This window comes from Varanus komodoensis, unplaced genomic scaffold (assembly GCF_004798865.1).
Source record: "Varanus komodoensis strain SLA01 unplaced genomic scaffold, ASM479886v1 scaffold35, whole genome shotgun sequence".
In the NCBI taxonomy this organism is placed as follows: Eukaryota; Metazoa; Chordata; class Lepidosauria; order Squamata; family Varanidae; genus Varanus; species Varanus komodoensis.
The window spans coordinates 650,336-674,191 of record NW_025335856.1 but is presented as its reverse complement, the minus strand read 5'-3'; the positions used below and the strand labels follow the sequence as shown (position 1 = coordinate 674,191).

Here is a 23,856-nt window from a genome sequence, read left to right as displayed (position 1 = left end):
GAGGCCCACAAGTTACTTAGTGAAGAAAAATGCACTATTTTTAGAGACACGATATCTGTCTTTCTTGAAGCTATTTTGCAAATGTTGCAAGGTCCCATTTGGTTCTGGTTGTTTGAGAAAAGCTTGGTTTGTCTCAGAAAGCCTCAGAAATGATCCAGAGCAGGCCCACTTAGTTTTGGCTTTGGTTGACTCCAATGTCCATCACTATTCTTGCCTCCCATTACAAACTATCAAACTACAAAGCAAAACCTACAACCAAGATGTAAAACACATGTAAAACACATGAGGAGGTAATGGAGTCCAAACCTGCTCCTAATGGTATCAGTATAAGGTTTCCCATTCCTTTCCCTATTCAACTGTTTCCCAAACTGCAACTTGGTTATTCCATTTTTGGTGTGAAGCTGGAGAGTCACAGAATCCTACAATGAGACATGTTAAAATATGATAGCTATGATGAGATAGAGTTGGGGGAACAAAATTCATTTGTACACATCTGGTTGGAAAAGGATAGGGCAGAGTAGGAGAGGCTACATTGAATCCAAATTTCAATAAATGTGAGTTCATAAGCATTACATTTTTTCTGTGCATTTTGTTCCTGAGTTGCTCAATAACAGGCTACATGGGTTGGGTGGCACATGTGTACATCCTGCAGACAAAAGAGTGACATCAATGTTTTTCCTGTCTTTTTCATCTGTGCTGTTCAAAGCTAGAAGGGTTCTTAGTTGGCAGTTTCATGATTTTATGTGGTTAATTTCAGCTCACTCGTGGCTACGGAAAAAGTCAACCATTTTCTGACTCTGAATCTGGAATTTCACAAAAAAGGCCACGTTGGCATCATGGTATGTTTGCTGTGGAATTTGACTATTTCACTTGTGGCAGTTAAAAACTTACGCAACCTGCATGACACAGAATTAATGTGCAAAATAAGAAAGTCTTTATTTTCCTGTTTTGGACAGTTCTTCAAAAGTCCAGTCTGCTTCTTTGCAGAAATGCTTATTGTTTAAATTGAAGGAGAGATAAATATTTTATAAATAGATAAAAATAAAGCACTTGGGAGGTACTTACTTCCGTATTAGAAATCCTTAGAATTAGGAGGTTAACTGTTCGTTTTGAATAGAACCTGGTTTATTCATAAGATCTGGTCTGTGTGGCAAATGACATTGCTGTCCAGACCACTGTCTGGAGAATAAGTATCTCCAGAAAATACAGAAATTGTATATTTTTATATAAAATGACAGCTTCACTGCAGGAATAGTATCCACGTTTTATGACCAAAGCTCATGGATTCTGTTGTATCCCGCTGATCTTTTAATTTGCAGCATGTTTTATTATTAACAAGTCACCAAATAAATTATTCAATAGTTTGTTTTCCCATATATGTCTGTTAGTGATAGTTCTAACACAGAATTAATCAGATATAATTGGCTGCTGTTAGTTGACTTTCATATGCTAATTTGTTTCTTGATGTGATAGCTTACTTTATTTCATATATCACAATTTTAAACAGCCAAAGAATTTGAGAGTTTGCATGTCTACCATATATCTGAACTGGAATGATACATTGCTATAGAGTATTTTAAATAGTTATTAGAAGTCATTTAGCAGGACTGAAAAGCAGCTAAAGCAACATTCTAAAGTTGTTTTTAGAAACCTTGTCTGTTGTTTCTTATTTATGAAAATATTTCAGATTTCCTCCCACAAGTATTCATGAATGTGCACATTTTCCTTTTGAAAAACCCTTAAGTTGGGTGGAAATATCTCCCTTAAAATTTCTGCAGATTTTTTTTTCCAATTAGTACTTTTCCATTAGCACTGCAAGGTGATTGATTGAACAGAAGTATCAGTACTCAATATTGTTCTTCATCCACAAAGAATTGTTAGACCTCTAGGATGAGTAATAGGTCCTGAAGCATTTCTCATATCTTAGTATATGTTATGGAGAACTGAATAAAGGTTATTTGGAACAATGTACCATTCAGGTTTTAGTTCTAGTTGGAGGTGGATTTTGCTCAACTCTCCAGATCTCAGTAGTGTTTTCAACTGTTTATAACCTTTTTACAATCCTGAAAAATACCTCTTCTTTGGCACTGTTATGTACATTTAAAGAGATACTGTGACTCTCCATGAAAGTTTCCATGAAATGCAGAATTCACATGTAACCCTTACTGTACTAAGCCTGCCCAAGCTTCCTCTTAAATGCTATTTAATTAACTAAAATGCACATTAAATTACATTCAGGCAATTAGCACAGTGCCTTATTTGGTCCTGGAATTCTGCATTATTAGAAGGATTAGAATTCCAATTCTAAATACTACAGAAAATCGTGGTAAAACAAATGGGGAACCTGAGGCCTGTCATTCAAGCTTGGCTTACCAGGTGACACCCATCCCCAAATCCCTGTCCTCTGCAGAGGTGCAGAGAGGGAATCTTCCTATTAGCTCAGCAGTTGGAGATTTTGGTTAGGATTCCTCTATCCTTCTCATCTTCCTTGGCCAGGGAATGCCTGTACACCACAAAGTCAGGTTCCTGTATATCAGGTGAAAGAAAAAAATAATGACAAGGGACATGGTCCTGCCCATTGATGTCACTCTGTCCATGGAGGGTGCTAGGTGGGTGAGTAGTTATCTGGCCTCCCACCCAAAATTTTCCAGCTCTACTAAAAAATATTTGTGTTTCTCAACTGTTTCTATTAGAAGTAAACTCTGGACTAGCTCCTCTGTTCCTTCAGTAAAAATGCTAGCACATGTAACTTTGCTAAAATGAGTTTTCAGTGAGGTAAACACAAGTAAAACATGACCCCAGCCTTGTACCTCAGTAGAGATAGATAGTTTTGAGTAAGAAGTTCACAATGCTAATTTTCCAAGTATCTCCAAGTTATATGACTTGACAGAAGCAATTTGTTTTGTTGCTAAGCTGTTTGCATGCATGTGTCTTTGCAGAGCTAATGGAGCATTCCTTGGATAATGGAGACGGCCCCCACTATCCTCAGGTGAAGCCATGCACCCCAGAATTCTATCATGCTCATGAGCACTTGGTAAGTAATCTGAGGGTTGGGAGCTACATTTCTCTTTCTCCTAGACGAGCGTCTCCTAAAGAATTTCATACACGGGCTTCATTCAGGAGAAAACATGTTATCTTTCACAATGAATTGTAGAAGCATGAGCAGCCATATAACTCTCAAAACATGGACTAAACAATAGAAGCAGGTGGTTTAATGCATCTGTTTAATCAGTCATTTCTCCTCTTAGATAACTTAATTCCCTCCCAAAGCTTCATGTCTTCTTTCACCAGGTTGTTAAAATAACATAAATTACGGATTTTTGAGTCCCGCGTGCTGTGAAGCAGTGCCCTTCTTCCATGCCCCATGCTGCTGCTGTTAACTGTCCAAGATGGGAAGAAGGTTGGTCACTGGGAATGATACCTAGTCCACTTGCTCACAGCAGCCCTCTTCTGCATCCTGCAGCCACACTTGGGGCAGCTACACCTATTTGGGAAGGTTGCTGGCAGGGCAAATGCAGGTCCATGAACATTCACAGACTTCCACTTGGCTTGGGTCACTTTACAGAACTGGCCCAAGTATGAGAGGAAGTCCTCAGATGCTAGAAGGGTGGATTCTGAAAGAATTCAACCAACATACAGTATACATATACTTTTCTTCCTGATCTCTGCATTTATTTGAGTAGAGTTGCCTAGGTGCATCAGCATTTGGGTTATGATTCATTTTAATTATATTGTGATTTTACTGTTTAACATCTGTACCTGGAAACAGGACCCATCATATTACCTCTGTTTCACAGGCATACAAGTTGAAATCACGCCCACGAGGGCTCGCTTTTATACTTAGTAATGTGAGGTTCAGCAATGAGACAGATCTGGAGTTCCGTTCTGGTGGAAATGTAGATTACGCTGCCCTAGATATGCTCTTCAAACACCTTGGGTACCAGGTGGTTGTACGACATGACCAGACTGCAGAGGTGAGCCTGGAGAATTAAGCAAACATAAAAACTTTCTCGAATTGTTTACATGCAGTGAATTCACTAATTGGTGCAATTATCAACATGGAAAAGGTTCTGAGGGAGCAAATATTTTATATTTACTACAGATTGTATTGCCCTGTGGAATTGTTACCATTATTACCTAGCTATCACAATTTCATTTATTTTTATGAAGTATTTTATCTTTAATTTCTTTATCATTACTATTTTATTAGCAAAGGCTATATTTAGGTAATGTTGCTAATGGAGTTGGTTAAAAATCTAATAAATAGATTTCAACCTGTTAAAGCTTTTTAACAAATGGTAATACAAATCTACAGAACATAATACCAATCTTTCTTCCATACAATGGCTAATAAACATTGTCCACTCAATTTTTCATTGAAATGTCATTAAAATTCTTCATACGTGCATCACTAATAGCAGTCTACTGATTTCAAATAGAAGCCGATACATATTCTAGCACAGGGATAAGCAACTTTGGGAGGTGCAGGGAATGTGTTTGACGCAGGGACTCCTGTGAAGTATCTTCTTAAAATGGGAGGAAGAAGAAAAAGGCAAAAACAAAAAAAGCCACTTTTAGGCCAAATTTCAGTTTAGCACTCCATAGTGGCTACAGTGATCTGATTTTCCTGGGTAAAAAATAAATGTTAACAAAAAGGGGCCATAATGGCATTGTTTACCTTGACTCTAGAGTTTCTGAACTCTGAATGGATCTCTCCGAGATCTCTATTATTTTAATCTTTTACCCTGTCCTTAGGATATATTGTTCCCAGTGCTTTAAAGTAAGGATTTTAGCTGTAAAAATTAAGAAAAGTGTGTTTTTTTCTGTAATTTTGTACCAACTTAAAAATAGCTTAGTATGCGTGTAATTAATTAATATAGAGCTATATCATCAGATGTTTTTTGATAAGCAAAATCATTTATTTTCAAAATCTTTCAATATATGGGCAAGACCCAAGTATGTAAAGAACAAGAAGGTCTGTCCACGATTGTATCTACAGTGCCTTCAACTTTAAAAAGTTTTTGTTTGATTTTTTTTTCTTCAGTGCTTCTGATAACTTGTGAAGTTTCATTTTAGCCTGCTTCATTTCCAGCTTGTATCTGAAATCTGCTGTAATGTAAGATCCTTTTCCAATAGCACAGCTCAACTAACTTGCCTTACTGCTTTTTTATAGCAACATAAAGATTTTTGGCAGCACATGCTACTTGTTTTTAAAAGACACACATTGGTTTCTGACATCCTATTAGTATGGTGCACACGAAGAATGTGGTGTTGTAAAGCTCTCAGCAGTGATGCAGAGGGTAATTTAATTTCAGGTAAACAATCGATGACCCACTTTTTGGTCAAGATTTCTGAAAGTTCAATATCAATAAGACCATTTTAGAAGATGGTAGGAAAAGGTGTGAAACTTTAAAAATCTCTTCCAGGTTACAGCAATAGGAGAAATGAGATAATATGGCCTTTCATCAGCTCTGCAGGGACTTTGGGCTTCTTCACTCCCAGAATTGTCTCTGCTCAATCATTAAATATTTATGTAACATTATGAAGATTTAGTGTCTGAATTTACTTATGTTTCTGTTCCCTTCAATTCCTTTTTTTAATTGCTTATTGGATTGTAAACCTGATAGCATAAACTGGTTTTTAATCTTCATAGCATGCTAGTATACATATAAACAAAAACAGGATAATAAAAATGACAAAATACAACAGAGAAAGGAACAAATTAAAACCCAAGTGTTGGCAGTAAAAATACAAATAACCATAACAAGCTTGCTTAAAAGATAGTCTTAATTATCTGCTTTAAACGCTGAGAAGGAAGAGCAGTCATAGGCCTAGTTTGTACAACTACGGAGGGGAAAGAAACTGTGGTGGCTTATTTTCCATGCTTGTGCATGCTGGTCATGTGCCAGGAGTTTAGCCTAATTATCAGCATGCTACAGTTTCTTGGTAGCAACGAGCCTACAGGCAACAAGCCTGTTTAGCCAGGGTTGTGTGACACGAAAAGCTGTAAACAAGTGTGGCTGTAGACTGAGTTTGGGCAACATAACACTCGTTTATTGCACTGTGGGTTGTTAACTGGGAATTACTGTATTTTCTGAACTCATACTAACCATAGTTTGAACAAGAACAACCCAAGAACAATTCACAACTCAACACAACATGGATTCTCTGCGTGGGTTGTTTGTGGGTAACATGGTTTGTTAGCTTGGTTGGGTTCAGACAACATGATAACCCACATTTCAGCAAGAACCCATTGTTCAGCAAGAACAACATAACTTAACCCGTAATGATCCTTTGAGTGTGGGCTGTCATTTATTTATTTATACATACATACATACATACGTACCTACCTGGGTTTACTCTAGTAATTGTGCATATTCTAGTTCATTGGTATGTGCAGTTGCAGGGACTGCTGATCTTGGTTATCTTTCTTTCTCAGGAAATACAGGAAGAATTGGAAAAATTTTCAAAGCTTCCAGCTCACAGAGATGTAGATTCCTGCATAGTGTCCCTTCTCTCACATGGCATAGAGGGTGGAGTCTATGGAGTTGATGGCAGGCTCGTTCAGGTAACTTACCATATGTGAATTCTCTCTTGGGTCGGATTGTATATAGAAATGTTGAAGGTGACAACCAACCTCTGCCTGAAGTACATCTGTGGTTATTTGGGGGAACTGGGAATTAACTGGCAGAATAACTATAGAAAGAGTAGGGTGGAATGTGATCTTGGTGTGATGATGCAAACGTTGTTCTTGGTCATCTGTTCTAAAAAAAATTTTGTGCCACTCCTCAATATAAATGTTTGCAGGGTGACTTACACAGTAAGAAATAAAATATATTAATATACCTGAATGAAAAAGTTTTAAATGGTGGGGGAAATGATCTAACAGTTTAAGAAATTTTTATTCCTTGCTTCCTCATTCTTTCACAGCTGCAGGAGATTTTCAGACTCTTTGATAATGCAAACTGCCCTAATCTTCAGAATAAGCCCAAAATGTTCTTCGTTCAAGCATGCCGGGGAGGTAAGTGTTGCAGGGAGGGCGGGGGTGGGTACCTGTGTTTCACAAACATTCCCCCTTCTGCACAGCTTGCGCTCAACTCTCCTCTTTGCTTCTCTCAGGTATAAGCGGAACCCACATTCACCTCCCTGCCTTGCTGTTGTCACTACCTCTCTCTGTAAGTGCGCCTCACTCTGCATGGCATGTGGTCAGCAAATCACAGACCCTGCAGTACCATGAAAAAGGAGAAGGGGAGCTTTGGGATAATTCCCATGTCTTGCATGTGTAGTGAGGGGCAGTTAGCCGCACTAATCACAGTCTAGCATGGAGATTTTATCTGTGTGCTGGAATGTTATCTCAACTGCTCTTTTTCTCTTGAAGCTAGACTGGCATTTGTTTCTCTTTGCTGGATGCTGGGAGAATGAACCCACCTTCCATAAAAACCTTCATCTCTACAGCAAAAGCATTACAAATCCCTTTGAAAGGAAAGTCTACTGAAATAGTTGGCTACCCTGAGGTTCCCTTTAAATGTTCATTGATTTAGAGCTCTGTGCAGGATGTAGGAAAAAAAGACGTTAAAATGTTTTCCTCCTCACGGTCCCTTGTGAGAGAGTCCAGTATGAAAGAAATGAAATCTAGTGATGGGAATGATGGAAGAAAGCTACCGGAAAGCACATAGAGTGCATAGCCTGGGAAGGTTACCTGCAAACCTATGGTATGTTTCAAGTAGGGATGTGAAGATCAGGCCAGAATCTGACTCTTGCACTCGCCTGTCGTTTTTCCTGTGCTTGTCCACGGCCTGCAAGTGAGCCAAGCAAAGAACAGATCCGTGAACATGCAAGAATGCTAGCCATTCCTTTGCAGAAATACACAAGGTACATAATACTTTGTACAAAGTACAGAAAGCCTGCGAGTCACATGCGCAGAAGCAGGACTCCACTTGCACAGTGGACATGCGGGCGGTGTGTACAAGCCAGCCTCACCTGAACTCACTGCCAGCCTGCCAGAAGCCCATGTGAACACTCTGCATGAGGTGGACTTAGGATAGAGAGAAAGCAGGCCAGATTCCCTGGAACTTCGCTGAAGCAACTGGATTCCTAATACATTGCTAATTTTAAGAGACTGTAACCAGCATGGAAAATGGTGGGAGATTCATAAGGTAGCTTATTTTCCTTCATCCTTTCAAATCATGTTAGAATCTAAATCTATACGAAATATAACATGTGTTCCTAAATAAAAAGTACAGGTACGGTATAGTTAAGTATAGGCTAAGTGCCGTAAGTTTTATCATAGGTGGTTTTCAATAGATTTGTGGAACCTTGAAGTGGGATCTACTTAATGGTCTCGTCTCTAAAGTATGGTCTGTCATCTGCCTTCTCAGAAGGAAGCAACTTACTACAAAATACCTGACGGAAACCTAAGTTCTCCTCAGATTCAACTTTGAGATCTTTGGTGGTGTTAGCCACACTTCTCAATTTTATGCAGAACTTGAATAACCCTGCTGGATGGACAAAATCAAATAGCTTTTCAGTCCCTTCTGTGTTTTTTTTTAAGTATGCCATTTTTTTTCTTTATTAAATGTATATACAGTGGTACCTTGGCTCATGAACTTAATCTGTTCCAGGACTCTGGTCGTGACCCAAATTGGTCGTGAACCAAGTCAAATTTCCCCATAAGGGTCAATGTAAATAAGTTTAATCCATTCTGCAAAAATGTGAAGCAAAGTGACAAAGAACAACAAAGATCGTGGTCATCCCCCCCCCAGCCAAGCGATTGTGCAGGGGGGTGGAGGGAGGTGGGCATGCGGGGGGAGGCGGGCGTGGGTATGCTTGGGCAGGGAACACAAGCGCAATCACAGCCAACTCCCCCACCGCCCAGCATGAACGTGATCGCACCCGTGCAGGGAAGGCGGATACGCTCGCAATCATCACCCAATGCAGAATTTCTGACCTGCGGCAATTTTTTAATGAAATTTCTGTTCGCAACCCAATTTGGTCATGAACTGAGGCGTTCATGAGCCGAGGTACCACTGTACCACCATTCCACCAAAAATAGTGCTCATGGTGACTAAAGTAACATCTTAATTTAAAATATAAATTAATAAAAATATAAGAATATTATCCTCCAAGATTAATATTCTGTCCTGTTCTTTGTCATGGCCTCTGTGCATCACACATTTGGGTACTGCGCCTGCGCAGTGCCTTTGGCCGGAAGATTGATAGCTAACGGTTTTTGGCGGGAAGCTCCGCTCCCCCTCCCCCTTGTGGCCTATAAAGAGCGGAGCGTCCACCATTTTGTTCAGTCTTTGCGACTGGGGTTCGCTGTGCCTCGTGCCGCTTTCGACTTTCGCTTTGGCTATTCTTGGTTCTCTCCTTATATATTGCCCTTACACTACTTTCCCCTTTCTTCGTTTCCCGCTTCTGTGTAGTTTTTCTCTTGTTATTTCTTCTTCGATCTATCAAAACAAACAAACCAAAAATATATACTTACCCTCTGCACTATCGCTCTTCTTTTTCTTCTCTTCTTCTGCGATGGCGCAGCAAGTGGTTTTCCGCAAATGTGCGGACTTCGGGTCAAAAATGGCACCTACTGACCCGCACGACCTATGCCTCCTCTGCCTCAGAGAGGGGCATAGGACGGATAAGTGCGTTCATTGCCTAGCCTTCTCAAAGCAGGCTAGGAAGAACCGCGAGAACCGGCTTCGGAGGCTCCTTTGGGATAGGGCTCTGATGCAATCAGACCCACTCGTCTCTATCCCAAAACCTGGTTCCACTTCTGTGGCTCCACCCTCACGCCCTTCGGATGAAGGTGCGTCCGCTTTGGTGGCCCCCTCTGCTTCACCAAAAAAGAGGCATGAGAAGCGGAAGCATGCCGAAGAGAAGCCGGCAGGCCATAAGAAGGCCAGAAAGGAGAAGGCCTCTAAGCCTCCAAAGAAGGCTAAGTCCATGGACCGTTCCCGACATCGGTACTCAGAGCCAACGGGACCCTCGGTACTGGTGGCGGTTACGATACCAACCCCGCCCAAACCGATCCTTCAGGAGGCCATGCGGGTTACCCCTCAAGGGTCTCCCCGACGTGCGGTCAACCTCCTGCCTGCACCCCTTCCAACTCTATGGGGGTCTATTTCGGATGGGGAAATCCAGGACTCCCCTCCTAGAGCGAGGTCACTGACACCGATGCCCGCGGTGGCATTGGAGACAGAAGCTGGCCTGTCCCCACCAGGGAATCGGAGGAGCCACTCGGTAGAGCAACGCCCGGAGAGTTGTCATCCCTACTACCAACCTTGGGGAGACCCACTCTCTGTGGGGTACTACCCTGCTCCCAGGGCGCGATCCTCACCTCCACCCCGCGACAAACCGCGGTCAGTGGATTCGAGGAGGGTGCCACCTCGATCCCCGCAAAAAGGAAGCAGCGCTCCTTCTTGCCGGCGGAGTCATCATCTTCTGCCCCCCCATACTACGGTGCTGATTCGGATGACTCTGAAGTAGACTCAACCTCCCCGGACATCGTGGTGACATCCCAGGATCCTGCGTCACCCGATGAGTCACACATCTCCTTCGCAGAGCTGATGTCGAGGCTTGTCCAGTCCCTGGACGTCGACGCTGCCCAGCGCCCGGGACCGTCGACTGACAAGTTTTACGATGTCGTCTGCGGGGAGCAATCGACCTCCATCGTTCTGCCGCTTATAACTACCCTGCGGCAGGCGATGACGCAGCCCTGGGACCTATCTTCACATCCTCAGCCGACGTCCAGGAGATATGAGTCTATGTACAGGGTCTGGGAAGAAGACATCCCCTTCCTGCTAAAGCACCCGAAACCAAATTCGGCGGTCGTTGAATCCTCGCAAGGCAGAGAGGCAAGAGGACATACGGCGCCAAGGGATAAGGAGGGCCGGAAAATAGATTCCCTGGCCAGGCGAGTCTATGCTGCCTCGGGCTTAGGACTTTGCATTTCCAACTACGAGGCGACGTTGGCGCGATATCAGTATTTTATTATGCAGCGCCTCCACAATGTCGCCTCCACCCTCCCAGACCACCAGGGTGACCTTGCGAAGGTCCTAATCAAAGAAGCCTTGCAGGTCGCGGTGCAGCAGTTGTCCACGGCACGGCACCACGTGGACACTGACCCCCGGGCCTTGGTCGGTGCCGTTTCCCTCCGGAGACACGCATGGCTTCGGAATTGTAATTTCCCGGAGAAGACCAAGTGGCGAATAGAAGAGATGCCTTTTGATGGTTCCGGGCTCTTCCATTCACGTACCAACCACAAACTCAAGAAACTGCATGAGTCAAGAATGACAGCGCGCAGGATGGAGATCCAGTCACACAACAGATGTAAGTGGTCCTGGAATCGGCCATCCTACAGGCAGTCATACCAGCAGAGACAGCTGCCGCAACACTGCCAGCAACAACAGCATCAACAGCACCGCCGCCCTCAGCCCCAACAGCGCTTCCAACAGGGCCGCCGTCATTTCGTCGATCGGAGGCAGCGCTGACGGGACTGGCGAACCACTCCTCATGCTCCTCTAATACCCACCCCCCTCTCATCTGGGGATCGGCTCCGAAGCCGACTCCCCATTTGGGAGTCCATCACATCTGACCAGTGGGTATTATCCATTGTTCAACACGGCTATCGAATAGAATTCGACATCGTTCCTCCATCGAGTCTGATCCGGTCTACTTCATGTTCGCCGGTACTTCTCGACGAAATACATCAACTTCTCCTTAAAGGAGCGATTCGTCAAGTATTTCCATCTGACGGACTTCACGGATTCTATTCCAGATACTTTACGGTCCCCAAGCGGGATGGTGGTCTACGTCCGATTTTGGATTTACGGGACTTGAATAAGTTTATTATACCGAGAAAGTTTCGCATGACCACCCTTCAAAACATTTTGCCGTTGTTAAGGAGAGGGGATTGGTTCGCCTCACTGGACCTGAAGGACGCCTACTTTCATATTTCAATTCATCCAACTTACAGGCATTTCCTCCGTTTTGCTGTTGCAAACCAACTTTATGAGTTCACAGTTTTACCCTTTGGACTGGCTACGGCTCCGAGAGTTTTTACCAAATGCATGGCTCCTGTCTGTGCCTTCCTATGCCTTCAGGGCATACAAATTTACCCGTACCTCGATGACTGGCAGTTGGTCTCGCAATCCAGAGAAGGACTCCTAGACACCATCCATACAACCCGTACCTTACTAGATAGTCTGGGCCTACATATTAATACAGAGAAATATTCTCTTCTTCTGACACAGACGCTCACCTTCACTGGGGCCCGCTTGGATTCGACGTTGGAGAAAGCCTTCCTCCCTCAGGACAGACAGCAGACTCTCGCTCGCCATATCCATCGAATCCGACGAGAGGGAACGGTTACGGCGAGATCCATCCAGAGGGTCCTGGGGTATATGGCCTCCTCAGTTGCCGTAGTTCCACATGCCAGACTTCGGCTTCGCCCACTACAACTATTCTTCAACAAGGCGTATCATCCACAAAGAGACCCACAGTCAAAACTGATTCGGATCCCATCTTCCTTGCTCCACTCCCTGTGCTGGTGGCTGAAACCGACCAATCTTGTGATGGGAGTCCCCTTCAGGGCGCGACCTCCTTTGATAACTCTCGGTACTGACGCGTCTCTCCTAGGATGGGGGGTGATATGCTCTGGCCTGTCTACCCAGGGAACGTGGACTTGTCTAGAATCCACAAATCATATCAACTTCCTAGAGCTGCTGGCAGTCTTCAAAGCCCTTCGTTCTTTCGAAGACCTCCTTCATCATCGGATCATTCAGATAACTTCGGACAATATAGTGACCGTTTTTTATCTGAACAAGCAAGGAGGGACGAAGTCACCGACCTTAGCCAGGCTTTCTATGAGAATTTGGGACTGGTGCATTGAGAGACACATTACTCTGATGGCCGTTCATCTGGCTGGCACAGACAACGTGCACGCAGATCTTCTCAGTAGACACAACTTCACTTCTCACGAGTGGGAACTGGATCCTCATACGCGCAACCACCTTTTCAGGCGCTGGGGGTTCCCCGATGTGCACTTATTCGCTACTCGACGGAACAGGGTATGCGAGACTTACTGTTCCAGAGCGGGAATCGGACAAGCATCCCTAGGGGACGCATTCATGATCCCTTGGGACAACATCAACTTATATGCTTTCCCTCCGATCCCTCTTCTGATGAGGGTCATAGCAAAGATACTGAGCGACCGTGCATCGGGGATACTAGTTGCCCCTTGGTGGCCATGTCAGGCGTGGTTTGCGAAACTGCTTGACATCTCCCGCGGGGAGTTTCTTCATCTTCCGGCACTTCCATATCTTATAACGCAAATGGACGGCGCACTTCATCACCCGGACTTGCTCTCATTGAACCTGACAGTGTGGCGGATTCGATGATTGACCTTCCATTGGGGCCGACGACGGATTCGAGAACCTCGAATCCGACAGCTTCTGTTAATCCATTGGTATCGACGATTACTTTGACTGCTTCGGTTCCGATTCTCAAATCCAACCATGCGGGTGCCTCTCACTGCCACAGTCTCTCCGTACCATCCGGTTCGAGACAGACCCCGTCGAATTCGAACCCAACGCTCTTGCACCCTGAGATTCAGCATATTATCGACTCTGCCCTAAAGCCGTCCACAAGGAAGTCATATACGGCTAAATGGAAACGTTTTTCCACCTTTGCTGAGTCTCATTCGTTCTCCCCACTTGTCTCATCAATCGAACAAATTCTTCAGTTCCTTCTGGAGTTGCATCACTCTGGACTGAAGCCGTCTTCTATTAGAGTGTATACGGCTACAATAGCCTACTACCGTGGCTTAGTCGACGGATCACCCCTATTTTCTCATCCTATCCTCAAGAGATTTTTGAAAGGACTGTATAATCTTAATCCATCAATTAGACTGGTTATGCCCATGTGGAGTCTTTCTGTAGTTCTACAGGCCCTTATGAAGGCCCCCTTTGAACCTTTGGCGATTGTGGATCTCCGATCAGTTTCTTGGAAGACGGCATTCCTTGTAGCTGTCACGTCAGCCCGGAGGGCCAGTGAACTTTGTGCCCTCCGCGTCGACCCTCCTTATCTAAACTTCCACAGAGAAAAGGTCGTTTTATGTCTCGACCCATCTTTCTTGCCCAAAGTCTCTACACCTTTCCATACAGGACAAGACATTGTACTGCCTGCCTTTTTTCCATCGCCGTCGAATCCCTTGGAAAGATCCTTGCACTCCCTCGACGTTCGGCGTTGTTTAGCCTTTTATCGATCGCGAACGTAGTCTATTCAGCGATCCAATAAACTGTTCATCAAATATTCAGCTAGAGATCAGGGCGACCCAGTCACTCCACAAAGCCTTTCTAAATGGATAGTCCACACTAGTCTTGTGTTATCAGTTAGCTAAGCTCGAATTGCCTTCAGTTCCTCGAGGCCATTCTACTAGAGCTGTCACTACATCTTCTGCATTCGCATCCAGGGTTCCGATTGATGACGTCTGCAGAGCCGCTACTTGGGCGAATCCCTGCACTTTCGCCAAGCATTACCGTCTTGATGTTCGGGCTCGACGGGACTGCTCCTTCGGTAGAGCTGTTCTCTCCTCCGTCCTTCGATAAGGACACCTTCCCTCCTCCTTTGATGGGAAGCTTGTTAATCTACCCATATGTGTGATGCACAGAGGCCACGACGAAGAAAAGCAGGTTGCTTACCTGTAACTGATGTTCTTCGAGTGGCCATCTGTGCAGTCACACAACCCGCCTGCCGGCCCTGCTCGGTGTTGGTGAGTGGATGCGTCGACAGCTCAATGTCGATAAGAGAGGGCATTTTCGGTACCGACCATCTCCTTTATGGTACCGACAAAAAAAAAAAAAAATTCCATTAACATACTGTATATTCGGTCGCAAAGACTGAACAAAATGGCAGACGCTCCGCTCTTTATAGGCCACAAGGGGGAGGGGGAGCGGAGCTTCCCGCCAAAAACCGTTAGCTATCAATCTTCCAGCCAAAGGCACTGTGCAGGCGCAGTACCCATATGTGTGACTGCACAGATGGCCACTCGAAGAACATCAGTTACAGGTAAGCAACCTGCTTTTCTAATATTCCGTCCTATTCTGTTGGAGGACATATATAAGCAATCATGCAAACTGGAAAAGATGTTTTGAAAATGAGCTTTATATCAACTCTCTGAGGAACACCAAATCACTGTTTTGGTGTCAAAGCAACAGAATGACATACATGCTCATGTACACACATTCCAGAAATCTTCACGTAGATAACTCTGATCTCTGGTAGCAGTGGCTGAGGATGAGCGACCTATATAATAATACCTAGGGAAGGGAGTAGAGAGTGCAGACAGGTGACTGCAGCAGCTAAAGGGGGAGGCATTCAGCTCTCAGGTTGCATACTTTGGCATAGAACATCATGTGCTGGTAGCATATTCTGCTCAAGTAACAATGACAGTACTGTACAGCACACCCCTTATTGTGCATAATCAGCCATTGGTGAAGTGCAAAATTGATACTTGCCATGTGAAGTCTTTCCAAGATCAGTGAAAACATCATAAATCTTCATTTTCACATGCAAGGGCAGATGCTTTTTTCTTCACTTTACCATAAAAGGTGCCTGTTGAATCATACTCTTTAAATGTATAGGATTCAGTTAAGTGAGAGAGGCACATTCTTTGGGGTTTAGAGCTACAGTAACATTTTGTAAATCATGGAGGCTTTGTTGAACAACCTCAGTGAAAAATCTAGCTGGAATTTATGACCTGAAATTAATTGCAAAATCTGTTTAGGATGTTTTGTCCACCTGTTTGTGTGCCTTGCAGTAATTGTTCTTAACAATTCTGAGAAAAGCTTCTCTGATGCCACAGTTGAGATTGAAGATATCTGTTGAAAGTAACTTAGAATATGATGTTATAAATTGAAACTGATGTTCTTTTGGAAAATAACAACATGAACTAATGTGGACAGTTATATGCTTTGCAATTATAGTGTAGCCTTGGATCCTTTTTCCTCACTGAAAGACATCAGCAGCTATACTTTTAGTCAATTAGCCATATTAATTTTGTTTTCATTAGTTTTGTGTGTACACATTTTCTAACTGCCGAATTAGAAAAGTGTGATTTTCCCACAAAAAGCTCTAAAATGTCCGTCCTTTGAGTCTCCAAACTACTTTTCACGTAGTACATACATCAGCAAGGTACTACAGCTGTTGCCACTGGTAAAAGAGGAGAGATATTCTTCTAGCAATTACAGTCCAATAGCACAGTTCCTCATTGTTCCATAGTTTCTGATAGCTGGCAAACTAAAGAAGATTTTGGTTTATAATATGCGACTGAAAGACTATGCCTTGACTACAAGGAGCTATTTAATCCTCATGTGAAATTGGAAAAATAAGATTTATCCCCTTTCTCCTATCATCTTTTCCATGATGCTTCCACAAATTATTTCAATATATTGTACTTTTCTAGTCCTTTTAATGTCCTTGGGCCCATATTGGACAAAAGTAAAAATCACTGCACAAATGTTTATTGAGCACAAAAGTGGATGTTTCAGGTTGTTGTCTTAAATGTGACCTACCTACCTACCCAGAAGTGTCAGGAAATTTTATGGAAAACTTCACCTGAAATCTGGAGATGGCATTTCCTCTCCCTCCACCACCCCCCATGCAGAAATTATATAGTCCCCAGGAGCTGCCATGAAAAAGTACCAAAACTGTCCAAATATTGAATGTATAGACCAGTCTTCCATAATGTAGCAGTACAAAACAGTTGGTGGGCATAAGTCTCATTATCTGTAGCTAGCATGGCATTTGGTGAGAGCTGATGGGCATTGTACTCCAGAAGAGTTGGAAGACCTCATGTTAATTGAAAAAGACTGGTATAGGCTAGACCCAACTACTTGGTAGAACAATTGTTTGAAGGAGACATGAACAATGAAGCAAGCGACAGAGCCTAATGAATATCTATTCTTCAGGAACATGGAAAAAAGTGATAGCCCTGCTCTTCCTTTGCAGTCTTACTTGGGGAGCAGAAAAACAGAAGAGAGACTTGAATCAGGAAAACTTAACAATTGTGGCATTCTGTATTCACTTTAGCAAATCCAAAGTATTCTGTGGTAGTTAATGTAATACCTTTTTACTTGCCATCCTATGGGAATATTTCAAATCTAATGCTCTTTACCAAATGTTGAATCCTTTATTTATTTAGATCTTGCTCTTTCTTGCATGGAGTCCAGGGTGGTGAAACCCATATATGACAAATACCACACCTTCATGCTATTAAAATGACACTCACATTACAGATAATTCATTATACTAAAACCATCACAACTTCAGAAAATTGATAGAACACTTGTTTGGATGCCCCACACATGTTCAAGTAAATATGAATGAAAACCTCATGGGAGGATAACTCAGTCATTAGTGGAAGAGAATTCCAAAGGTAGGTTGCCACCAGAGTGAATGTTCCATTGGCCACATTTCTCAAGGATGCCACAAACAAAATCTCCCCAGCTAGTCTTAAATCTTAGGCAGATAGCACTGGAGAAGGTGGTCCTTCAGGTACCTGGAATTGGGCCTAGTAGTTCACTGGTAGCCAGTACAGAGATTTCCAAGCTGGTGATATTCTCTCACTCTTCCTGACAGCATGCACACCATTGTGCACCAGCTACAGTTTTCAGATTATATTGGAGTCCCCCAAATAAAGACCTTTGTGATAGTCCAGTCATGAAGTTACCAGAACATGAAATACTGGTGCCAGGTTATCCTCGCCCAGAAATAGCCATAGCCAGTAAATTGTCCATAATTGATCATAAGCAGTGCTCACTGCTGAGCCTACTTAGATCTTGGTGTCAGCTTCAAGTTGAGGGTTTCTCCTGGACTGCATACCCACTTCATCTAGGGAGTGCTACTCCACCCAAACAGGTTTACTGAATTTCTGGACCAGGAAGCCTAGCTGTAGAACTTCCATCTTATCCAGATTTAATTTCAGTTGTTTGGCTGTCATCCTGCCCATCACTATCTCCTGGTATTCATACGGCCTTTCATAATTCAGATGAAATCGGGGGGGGGGTGTTGGTTGCATTACATACTGATGGCAGAATGCTCCAAATTCCCAGGTGATACCCCCAGCAGTTTCATATAGATGTTAAATTGCATGTAAGACAAGATGGAACCTGGTGGGACCACACAGCATGGATATGAAGCTGAGCAGAAGTCTCCTAACACTGTTTTTTGGGAAGTGTAACAAGGCATTTACCACCCCTGGATCCAGGGAATGCAAAATGCCTGAGCAGAGATGACTTTTTTTGAGCAGATAGATGCCTGAGTAGGGATCACTTTGAACACATAGATAAGAGAGATAAAAGATTATTGGGATAGGTGTAGCAGTTCTCAGGATAAATGCTTTATCTCAAAGATAAAACATATTTTTTGTTCTTGAACCAAATTGTTAACATTCTTAATTTACTGAAAGTCAAAACATTTGGCAATGTTGCAAGTTCCTTTCTACTGGAAATGTTTTGCAGTCATTACTGGATCCATTTTAAGTAGGCTGTAGCTACCTCAAAGCTTGAGTTTGTTGTAACAACACAAGAAAAGCTATGCCTGCTCAGGCTGAAGGCCCATCTAGCTCACGGTTCTGATCACACAGTGGCCACCAGCTGCCTGTGGGACACCTGCAAGTGGGACATAAGTGCACTTCCACATTCCCCAGCAGCTGGTCTCCAGTCAGTGCATAGCCATCATGTTTAGTGGCCATGGTAATGTTTTCCGCAATTCAACTATGTGTTGTGTGAAGAAGTGTTAACCTTAAAGAGTCACAAGTTGGATAACTCTTGTCTTCTACCCTTGTAATGGATTTGCTAATGGATAATGATATGATGCTTTCCATATCAAAGCTAGAGAGGCTAATGATCATATAGATGCTACTCCAGTGCAAAAAGACTTGTCTGTCTTCTTTTTAACGTTTGGTGGGTAGTTGATGGTTTCCAAAGTACCACGTAATCCCATGTTGTGAAACATGGCAAGTTGCCTACACATTTAACATCTCTGCAACAATCAAGTGTTGTATTTACACCATCCTTTTAATATAGCACCTCTAAATGGCCTGTGTACACATTTACTACCGGTTAGAAATCTGAGTGCATTGTACAGTTTGAAGGGCATGATGATTTTAGAGGGGCAGTAGCTGGTGCAGCTTCTCCCAGAGGTGTTTTGGGGTTTAAAGATCTGTTCAAATGCTAACAGAATCAAACTACTTTGTTGGTTCCAGGTCAGCTACTTCACTCTACAGAGTTCCTTTAAAATTCATGTAGAGCAAGCCATCCCTAACATGATATACTCCAGATGTGTTGGACTATAACTCCCACCACCTGAAAGCAGAACTAGCTAAATTAGCAGGGTTTGGCAGGCACTGTAGTCTGCCGCCTCTTTGGAAGGCATCACTATGGGGAAGCCTGTCCTAGTGAGTGCAAAGCTTCTGGTCAGCAGTGATGGTGGAAATGTTCTAGTTCTGAAATGGCGTTTTTTGGTTTCAACTACTCCTAGACAGACATTTGTCTTCTTTTATCAGTAAATATCTGACAAATAATGAGGAAGTTTGGGTTATTGTATTGCTCAAAAAGGAGAAATTATGAGCAAGGAATGATCTATTTGGTCTCTTACTATTTTGGTTAATACCTGCTTAGCACAAATGTTTTATCTGTTTTACAGTCCTAACTGTACTGACTGTTGGATATTCAGAAGCCTTCCCAGAAATGCAGAAAGGTAGAGAGGATCTTGAAACCCTTCTGCCAGATATAATACACACATAGAGAGACCAGGAACCCTCTAGTTCCTTCCAACTCCCCCCACCCCCTCATTTCTTAGCAGTCAGAGCCTGGTGTATCATGCATATTTTGATATGAGTGTTAATTGCATGTGTGATGGTGACCAGTACCAGTGTGCTTGGAGCAGTTAAATAATTGCAGAAAAGGTTAAATGGCTAGTAAGACTGTCCTGGGAAGTGTCAGTCTGTATTGCTGGAGGTGCAATCTGTGACAAGGAATGTGTGGGTAATGTCTACCAGTGGAATGCAAATAATGATTGCCATTAAAACGTTGTTTGACAAACCTTCATGCAATTGATTTTTCACCATTGTATTCCTTTTCAGATGAGACAGACCGTGGAGTGGACCAAATAGATGGAAATGAGCGTGCTGACTCCCCAGGTTGTGAAGAAAGTGATGCCAACGAAAATCAGAAGTTGCGACTTCCCACGTGCTCTGATATGATCTGTGGATATGCATGTCTGAAAGGTATCCTGGATAATAATGTAAAGGTCTGCAATGCTACTAGTGAAGTGCTGTAAGGTTGTTACACCTTCTGAACTCTTTTTACTTTGGATTGGCTTTATTCCTTTGTTTATAGGTACAGCTGCTATGAGAAATACTAAGCGTGGATCCTGGTATATAGAAGCTCTTACCACTGTGTTTGCTGAAGACTCCAGAAATATGCATGTGGCTGACATGCTTGTGAAGGTGAGCTGGAGTGCTTTGCTTTGCTTTGCTTCTTGCTTCTGGATGGGTTTACATACAGAGATACCAAAAGTGGTATGTTACTGCTTTAACATTGAACTGCTTGTGGCGTGTGCTTGAGATAAAGAGCCAGGAGAATTAAATGCTATTATCTTGTACCTTCAGATAGATTTGGGAAGAATTGTGCAGCAGAAATAGCACGATATATAACTCATTGAAACTGTTCTGACCCTAGGCACAGGATGGCCTCTGGGGACATCCCCCAGGGCTGAATGACATCAGTGCAGACCCCTCTCTCTCAAAACCCTGTCCTCTAATGCCTTTGTGCAGAAAGCAACAGAGCAGTTACCCTGTGCTTTTCTGTGCATGGGGAAAAGAGCAGACTTTCCCTGGCTGTCTTTCTCTAAGGCTGATCATGGAAATTCCACTCAAAAATAAGAGCAGGGTTTCTCTTCTCAGTGCTAGAAAAAGGAAACATTTCTCTAGCACTCAATAGTGGAGTGGAGTGTGGGGTATGGGTGGATCCTGTGACAGAAGTAGGTTTCCCACCCCTGCTTTAGCTACATGTCTGCAGGTGTGAAGCAAACACAGGTCCTATCTCTCTTGAACTGAAATAACATACGCCAAGAGTCAAAAGTGCTTTTTCTCTTTTTTAGGTGAACAGATTGATCAAGCATCGAGAAGGCCATGCCCCTGGTACAGAGTTCCATCGTTGCAAGGAGATGTCTGAGTATAGTAGCACTCTCTGCCGAGACCTGTACCTATTCCCAGGACTATATCCTGGGAATTAGCCCTCTCTTCCTTGCTCTAAGGGGCCTGCTTCCCCTAAAGGCAAACAACTTAGAACTCTGTGCATTGACCTTCCAGTAAAGGTCTAGGGCTGCACTTTTCTCATAACATTTTCTGTGAGAGAGCTTCAAAGCACAGCAGAAAGGTAGAATGATGAGCTGTTGCGTATGGTCCCTGCTTTCATTTCTGAGTTTTCCTGATTTTAATGAAAATGTGATGTTTATCTGAAGCATCCTGACCTGTGGAAAGACAATATAGAAATGGTTTGAGCTGCTTGTGCATGGGAGGCAACTTGAGATTCCCTCTGAAATCTCACTGATCTCATTATTGTCGACAGAACTTGGCAACTCTCTGCAACCCCATTCAGAATTTACAATTTTAGGTTTATGTGCCCAAACCTGGGACCAATGGGAAGCACCTTAATTATTGTTTGTGTGTTTTTATAGCAAACAGGAAAGTTAATGATCATTCATAGTACTTTTATATAAAAAAGAAACATGATTTAAAAAAAAACCCTAAGTTTTATACATCAAATGTTATGCTTTTAAAACAAGTGCATGATGTTTTCCTTGGTTACCTGTACACTTGAAAAATGTCTAGTTAAGCTGAAAAGGGACCTCATTTTAAAAAATGAAGGATGTGTAGACTAATAAAGCCAGTTTGGAGTAGATGGACTAATACTGAAGTTGTTTTATATGGTTAAATAATCTGCCCCATCTGTAGATGCAGCTGTAATTTCAGTTTTGTTGAAAAGAAATGTTGTATCTACTTGGTGTTTACCATACAATCTCTTGAAAAAGGTGATACATGTGGGGGGAAGCATTTTTTCCACAACACTCAGGATTTAGAAACAGTTGAGATTAATAGATGAATATCCATTCTGCTAGTTTTTTGCTTATTTCCAAGTAAACATGCATAGGATCGTATTCCTATTTTGCTATCTTGCAGGCAGCATAAAGTGTAAATGTAGTTTAAGTTTTTCCTCCTGTAGAAGACTTGGAGGGGGAGTTTTCTACTCAAGCACTTGTCATCAGTGAATGGTAAAATGCAAGCCTAATTATATAGGTTATACAGTTTTTTCAATGAGTTACATACGTATTACTTCTTAGAACCAAACTGGACAATTGACACATTTGCATGATCATATCCAATTTTAATAAACTAAGATACGGTTGAGCCTTGTACCCCTGCATTTAGTTACTTTGATTCTCCATCATGCCATAAGCCAAGACTTCAATTAACTGTTGTCTTCTCTTCCATCCAAACTCAGATGAAACATGCATAGAAGTTGGCTTTGTATCCCTGCAGGTTCCAAAGGTGTTAACCATAGCTTTACAGTTTGGACAAAATGGGGAACAGTAGTTAAGTGAAGTCTTCAGGATTTGATGGCTAGCTTGTATACTCAGCAGAACAAAGTGCCATACTTGCCCACAAGTATTTGTTGGGCCAGTGAGGGGAAACAGGGAGAAGAATATAATTTGCTAGAGTCGTGTCTATGCATTCTTTTCTCCGCTACTGTAACCAGGCCTGTTATTAAAAGAACTACCTTGAGAAATAAAAAACATTTAGAACATTCAGTTTTATTTATACATATGTATGTAAACTGAAGTGGTCCAACATTCCAAACACCCAGCATCAGTAGGTACTTAGCTGTAGTGGCAATTAGCACCTAGATTTACTGGACCCTAAGCTTAGCAGGTATCTTTGCACTCCTGTATCTCTTTTTTGCCTGTATTTTAATATTTTGACTTTTTATACCCCAATAAGCCTAGAATCGAGGACTTAATGCTTAAACCAGTTCCCTTAGTTTGAAGTAGATGCTCTTTCATCTTTATTGCCCATTAAGATCCCCTTTTCCAAGACTTTGAAAAATATTTTTATAGGATGTTCATATATTTTTTTAAATAAACAAATATAATTGTTAGGAAAAGAGAGTGAGGGAGAATAATCTAGCGATGGAACAGAAGGCTGGGATGCATTGTCCAGTGAATATGAAGGTCCTTTTCTTCTTCCCCGAAGTCCAAATGCTGCAGCTGGATTGTGTGTCATGCCTGGAAGGGAGTAAGTGTGGTTTCAGGGCTAACGGGCAGCTCAGGAGGATAACTCAGGGGTTCTTTCCTCTGTGTAAAAATAGAAAAATGTGGCAGATTTCGTCACAAATTGGTGCTTGATAACTGTGTAAGGACAGCTGTCCCCACACCTTGCAAAGGAGAGGCCAGATCTTTATCACTGCCACTTTTTATAATAAATGTTTATATGTAGACTGCCTCTATGTGCCAAAATAAAAAGTGATTTCATTTTTCTAACAGGCATTGTCTCTTTTATTATGGGCCCTGGAATCTTCTTCTAGACTTACAACACAACTTATGCAAGAAATGAGTCTCCCTATTGCCAGAGGTCCCTGGCATGGTAGTAAATTATTTGTGCTGATACTGAAATGTTGACCCATACAGCAAGTGTATGATTTGTGTAGCTCTGAGTGGTTGTCCTCCATGTTTAGAGCATTCAAAGCGGGACCCCTCCAAGAGCATTCTCTGAGCAATATCATTATCCTAACTCCA

General features: G+C 42.7%; 1 protein-coding gene across 4 annotated transcripts in view; it reads left to right on the top strand.

Annotated features, from left to right (window-relative positions):
• CASP2 (caspase 2) overlaps nucleotides 1-23,601 on the top strand; it is a 35,713-nt gene extending 12,112 nt beyond the window's left edge. For 3 of the 4 annotated variants that reach the window (XM_044439542.1, XM_044439543.1, XM_044439544.1), the window contains 8 exons: nucleotides 758-839; nucleotides 2,940-3,034; nucleotides 3,798-3,974; nucleotides 6,440-6,568; nucleotides 6,931-7,021; nucleotides 20,144-20,287; nucleotides 20,400-20,509; nucleotides 21,163-23,601. In XM_044439542.1, the coding sequence (XP_044295477.1) occupies nucleotides 758-839; nucleotides 2,940-3,034; nucleotides 3,798-3,974; nucleotides 6,440-6,568; nucleotides 6,931-7,021; nucleotides 20,144-20,287; nucleotides 20,400-20,509; nucleotides 21,163-21,297 (963 nt within the window). In that variant the 3' untranslated portion in view covers nucleotides 21,298-23,601. Of the gene's footprint in view, nucleotides 1-757; nucleotides 840-2,939; nucleotides 3,035-3,797; nucleotides 3,975-6,439; nucleotides 6,569-6,930; nucleotides 7,022-7,119; nucleotides 7,176-20,143; nucleotides 20,288-20,399; nucleotides 20,510-21,162 lie in introns of those variants that run through there. The other variant, XR_006415616.1, reaches the window with a different exon arrangement.
• Nucleotides 23,602-23,856: the final 255 nt, after the last annotated feature.